The sequence below is a fragment of the Somniosus microcephalus genome, chromosome 3 (genome assembly GCF_052327205.1).
Source record: "Somniosus microcephalus isolate GS21.2 chromosome 3, FLI_Smic_1.0, whole genome shotgun sequence".
NCBI classification, from domain to species: domain Eukaryota; kingdom Metazoa; phylum Chordata; class Chondrichthyes; order Squaliformes; family Somniosidae; genus Somniosus; species Somniosus microcephalus.
The window spans coordinates 364708031-364714063 of NC_140989.1; the positions used below are offsets into that span (position 1 = coordinate 364708031).

General features: G+C 68.6%; 1 protein-coding gene across 1 annotated transcript in view; it reads right to left on the reverse strand.

Annotated features, from left to right (window-relative positions):
• Positions 1-5679, reverse strand: part of LOC147122395 (di-N-acetylchitobiase-like) — a 30711-nt gene extending 25032 nt beyond the window's left edge. The window contains exon 1 of the mRNA XM_085983517.1: positions 5495-5679. Within this exon, the coding sequence (XP_085839643.1) occupies positions 5495-5638 (144 nt within the window). The 5' untranslated portion in view covers positions 5639-5679. The remainder of the gene's footprint in view (positions 1-5494) is intronic.
• Between the last annotated feature and the right edge of the window lie 354 nt (positions 5680-6033).

Sequence of the window (6033 nt, forward strand, 5' to 3'; positions counted from 1 at the left end):
CCCCCAATCTACTCCAGCCCGTGCCCCCCCAATCTACTCCAGCCCGTGCCCCCCCAATCTACTCCAGCCCCTGCCCCCCCTCTACTCCAACCCGTGCCCCCCAATCTACTCCAGCCCGTGCCCCCCAATCTACTCCAGCCCGTGCCCCCCTACTCCAGCCCGTGCCCCCCCAATCTACTCCAGCCCGTGTCCCCCCAATCTACTCCAGCCCGTGCCCCCCCAATCTACTCCAGCCCGTGCCCCCCCAATCTACTCCAGCCCGTGCCCCCCCAATCTACTCCAGCCCGTGCCCCCCCAATCTACTCCAGCCCGTGCCCCCCCAATCTACTCCAGCCCGTGCCCCCCCAATCTACTCCAGCCCGTGCCCCCCCAATCTACTCCAGCCCGTGCCCCCCCAATCTACTCCAGCCCGTGCCCCCCCAATCTACTCCAGCCCGTGCCTCCCTCTACTCCAGCCCGTGCCCCCCCCTCTACTCCAGCCCGTGCCCCCCCTCTACTCCAGCCCGTGCCCCCCCCTCTACTCCAGCCCGTGCCCCCCCTCTACTCCAGCCCGTGCCCCCCCTCTACTCCAGCCCGTGCCCCCCCTCTACTCCAGCCCGTGCCCCCTCATCTACGCCAGCCCGTGCCCCCCCCTCTACTCCAGCCCGTGCCCCCCCTCTACTCCAGCCCGTGCCCCCCCTCTACTCCAGCCCGTGCCCCCCCCTCTACTCCAGCCCGTGCCCCCCCTCTACTCCAGCCCGTGCCCCCCCTCTACTCCAGCCCGTGCCCCCCCTCTACTCCAGCCCGTGCCCCCCCATCTACGCCAGCCCGTGCCCCCCCCATCTACGCCAGCCCCCCCCAATCTACTCCAGGCCCCCCCAATCTACTCCAGCCCGTGCCCCCCCCCTCTACTCCAGCCCGTACCCCCCTCTACTCCAGCCCGTGCCCCCCCTCTACTCCAGCCCGTGCCCCCCCATCTACGCCAGCCCGTGCCCCCCCCATCTACGCCAGCCCCCCCCAATCTACTCCAGGCCCCCCCAATCTACTCCAGCCCGTGCCCCCCCCTCTACTCCAGCCCGTACCCCCCCTCTACTCCAGCCCATGCCCCCCCTCTACTCCAGCCCGTACCCCCCTCTACTCCAGCCCGTGCCCCCCATCTACGCCAGCCCCCCCCAATCTACTCCAGCCCGTGCCCCCCCTCTACTCCAGCCCATGCCCCCTCTCTACTCCAGCCCGTGCCCCCCAATCTACTCCAGCCCGTGCCCCCCATCTACTCCAGCCCGTGCCCACCCTCTACTCCAGCCCGTGCCCCCCATCTACTCCAGCCCGTGCCCCCCATCTACTCCAGCCCGTGCCCCCCATCTACTCCAGCCCGTGCCCACCCTCTACTCCAGCCCGTGCCCACCCTCTACTCCAGCGTGCCCACCCAATCTACTCCAGCCCCCCCAATCTACTCCAGCCCCCCCAATCTACTCCAGCCCGTGCCTCCCCATCTACTCCAGCCCGTGCCCCCCATCTACTCCAGCCCCCCAATCTACTCCAGCCCGTGCCCCCCCAATCTACTCCAGCCCGTGCCCCCAATCTACTCCAGCCTGTGCCCCCTCCCCAATCTACTCCAGCCCGTACCCCCCCTCTACTCCAGCCCGTGCCCCCCCAATCTACTCCAGCCCGTGCCTCCCCTCTACTCCAGCCCGTGCCCCCCCACTCCAGCCCATGCCCCCCCTCTACTCCAGCCCGTACCCCACCTCTACTCCAGCCCGTGCCCCCCCTCTACTCCAGCCCGTGCCCCCCCTCTCTACTCCAGCCCGTGCCCCCCCTCTCTACTCCAGCCCGTGCCCCCCCTACTCCAGCCCGTACCCCACCTCTACTCCAGCCCGTACCCCACCTCTACTCCAGCCCGTGCCCCCCCTCTACTCCAGCCCGTGCCCCCCTCTCTACTCCAGCCCGTACCCCACCTCTACTCCAGCCCGTGCCCCCCCTCAACTCCAGCCTGTGCCCCCCCCTCTACTCCAGCCCGTACCCCCCCTCTACCCCAGCCCGTGCCCCCCCTCTACTCCAGGCCGTGCCTCCCCTCTACTCCAGCCCGTGCCCCCCCACTCCAGCCCATGCCCCCCCTCTACTCCAGCCCGTACCTCACCTCTACTCCAGCCCGTGCCCCCCCCTCTACTCCAGCCCGTGCCCCCCTCTCTACTCCAGCCCGTGCCCCCCCCACTCCAGCCCATGCCCCCCCCACTCCAGCCCGTGCCCCCTCATCTACGCCAGCCCGTGCCCCCCCCTCTACTCCAGCCCGTGCCCCCCCTCTACTCCAGCCCGTGCCCCCCCTCTACTCCAGCCCGTGCCCCCCCCTCTACTCCAGCCCGTGCCCCCCCTCTACTCCAGCCCGTGCCCCCCCTCTACTCCAGCCCGTGCCCCCCCTCTACTCCAGCCCGTGCCCCCCCATCTACGCCAGCCCGTGCCCCCCCCATCTACGCCAGCCCCCCCCAATCTACTCCAGGCCCCCCCAATCTACTCCAGCCCGTGCCCCCCCCTCTACTCCAGCCCGTACCCCCCTCTACTCCAGCCCGTGCCCCCCCTCTACTCCAGCCCGTGCCCCCCCATCTACGCCAGCCCGTGCCCCCCCCATCTACGCCAGCCCCCCCCAATCTACTCCAGGCCCCCCCAATCTACTCCAGCCCGTGCCCCCCCCTCTACTCCAGCCCGTACCCCCCCTCTACTCCAGCCCATGCCCCCCCCTCTACTCCAGCCCGTACCCCCCTCTACTCCAGCCCGTGCCCCCCATCTACGCCAGCCCCCCCAATCTACTCCAGCCCGTGCCCCCCCTCTACTCCAGCCCATGCCCCCTCTCTACTCCAGCCCGTGCCCCCCCAATCTACTCCAGCCCGTGCCCCCCATCTACTCCAGCCCGTGCCCACCCTCTACTCCAGCCCGTGCCCCCCATCTACTCCAGCCCGTGCCCCCCATCTACTCCAGCCCGTGCCCCCCCATCTACTCCAGCCCGTGCCCACCCTCTACTCCAGCCCGTGCCCACCCTCTACTCCAGCGTGCCCACCCAATCTACTCCAGCCCCCCCAATCTACTCCAGCCCCCCCAATCTACTCCAGCCCGTGCCTCCCCATCTACTCCAGCCCGTGCCCCCCATCTACTCCAGCCCCCCAATCTACTCCAGCCCGTGCCCCCCCAATCTACTCCAGCCCGTGCCCCCAATCTACTCCAGCCTGTGCCCCCTCCCCAATCTACTCCAGCCCGTACCCCCCCTCTACTCCAGCCCGTGCCCCCCCAATCTACTCCAGCCCGTGCCTCCCCTCTACTCCAGCCCGTGCCCCCCCACTCCAGCCCATGCCCCCCCTCTACTCCAGCCCGTACCCCACCTCTACTCCAGCCCGTGCCCCCCCTCTACTCCAGCCCGTGCCCCCCCTCTCTACTCCAGCCCGTGCCCCCCCTCTCTACTCCAGCCCGTGCCCCCCCTACTCCAGCCCATGCCCCCCCATTCCAGCCCGTACCCCACCTCTACTCCAGCCCGTGCCCCCCCTACTCCAGCCCGTACCCCACCTCTACTCCAGCCCGTGCCCCCCCTCTACTCCAGCCCGTGCCCCCCTCTCTACTCCAGCCCGTACCCCACCTCTACTCCAGCCCGTGCCCCCCCTCAACTCCAGCCTGTGCCCCCCTCTCTACTCCAGCCCGTACCCCCCCTCTACCCCAGCCCGTGCCCCCCCTCTACTCCAGGCCGTGCCTCCCCTCTACTCCAGCCCGTGCCCCCCCACTCCAGCCCATGCCCTCCCTCTACTCCAGCCCGTACCTCACCTCTACTCCAGCCCGTGCCCCCCCCTCTACTCCAGCCCGTGCCCCCCCCTCTACTCCAGCCCGTGCCCCCCCCACTCCAGCCCGTGCCCCCCCCACTCCAGCCCGTACCCCCCCTCTACTCCAGCCCGTGCCCCCCTCTACTCCAGCCCGTACCCCACCTCTACTCCAGCCCGTGCCCCCCCTCTACTCCAGCCCGTGCCCCCAATCTACTCCAGCCCGTGCCCCCAATCTACTCCAGCCCGTGCCCCCCCTCTACTCCAGCCCGTACCCCACCTCTACTCCAGCCCGTGTCCCCCCTCTACTCCAGCCCGTGCCCCCCCTCTACCCCAGCCCGTGCCCCCCCTCTACTCCAGCCTGTGCCCCCCCTCTACTCCAGGCCGTGCCTCCCCTCTACTCCAGCCCGTGCCCCCCCACTCCAGCCCATGCCCTCCCTCTACTCCAGCCCGTACCTCACCTCTACTCCAGCCCGTGCCCCCCCCTCTACTCCAGCCCGTGCCCCCCTCTCTACTCCAGCCCGTGCCCCCCCCACTCCAGCCCATGCCCCCCCCACTCCAGCCCGTACCCCCCCTCTACTCCAGCCCGTGCCCCCCTCTACTCCAGCCCGTACCCCACCTCTACTCCAGCCCGTGCCCCCCCTCTACTCCAGCCCGTGCCCCCAATCTACTCCAGCCCGTGCCCCCAATCTACTCCAGCCCGTGCCCCCCCTCTACTCCAGCCCGTACCCCACCTCTACTCCAGCCCGTGTCCCCCCTCTACTCCAGCCCGTGCCCCCCCTCTACCCCAGCCCGTGCCCCCCCTCTACTCCAGCCTGTGCCCCCCCATCTACGCCAGCCCCCCCAATCTACTCCAGGCCCTCCCAATCTACTCCAGCCCGTGTCCCCCCATCTACGCCAGCCCGTGCCCCCCCATCTACGCCAGCCCCCCCCCAATCTACTCCAGGCCCCCCCAATCTACTCCAGGCCCCCCCAATCTACTCCAGCCTCCCCCATCTACTCCAGCCCGTGCCCCCCCATCTACTCCAGCCCGTGCCCACCCTCTACTCCAGCCCGTGCCCACCCAATCTACTCCAGCCCCCCAATCTACTCCAGCCCCCCCAATCTACTCCAGCCCGTGCCCCCCCAATCTACTCCAGCCCGTGCCCCCCCATCTACTCCAGCCCCCCCATCTACTCCAGCCCCCCCAATCTACTCCAGCCCGTGCCCCCCCAATCTACTCCAGCCCGTGCCCCCAACCTACTCTAGCCTGTGCCCCCCATCTACTCCAGCCCCCCCAATCTACTCCAGCCCCCCCAATCTACTCTAGCCTGTGCCCCCCCCAATCTACTCCAGCCCGTGCCCCCCCAATCTACTCTAGCCTGTGCCCCCCATCTACTCCAGCCCCCCCATCTACTCCAGCCCGTGCCTCCCCCAGTCGACTCTAGCCTGTGCCCCCCCCAATCTACTCCAGCCCGTGGTTTCCGGGGGGCGGGGGAGCCGGCACTGCTGTGTCCCTGGGCTCCGGGGTGGGATGGAGGCCTGGCCCCCGGCCGTCTCCATGGCAACGGCGTGTGCCGCAGGCCGCGGAGCCTTTCCCTCCACCTCGCTGCCCCCGGCACGTTGTACTTGGAAACTTGACCCAGCTCCTGCCTCCCCGAGGGGAGTGAAGAGCCCCGGCCAATGACCCCCGGGGTATAGAGCCCGACTCCAGGCCCAGGGTCCGGGCCCGCCCCACCCACCTCCAACTGATTCTCCCCGGTTAGCGGCTGGCACAGAGCCGGATTCGAGCACGGACAGCTGGAGCCCGAGCCGGAGCTGCCGCCGAGCCAAAGCGTGGCCAGGGCCAGGCTCAGGGCCTCCGCCAATACCAAACTCCAGCGCATCCTCTCCGCCGGAAATTAAAATCCGTCTGACGCAGCGACCATCTATTTATATTCACCCGGATATGAGTGACGATGACACCGCCGGGCCCCGCTCACTCTCTGGCTCTGTGTGCTACTGGCGAAATGTTCACACAAGCGTCATACTGGCAAATGCAACTTTGTAGGGAAGTTCTCCCCCTTCCCTACCTGCCTTGGGCAACATTCATCCTTGAACCTCTCTCCAACCTTCCTCCCTAACTTGGGCAACATTCATCCTTGAACCTCTTTCCAACCTTCTTCCTTAACTTGGGCAACATTCATCCTTGAACCTCTCTCTAACCTTCCTCCCTAACTTGGGCAACATTCATCCTTGAACCTCTTCCCAACCTTCTTCCTTAACTTGGGCAACATTCATC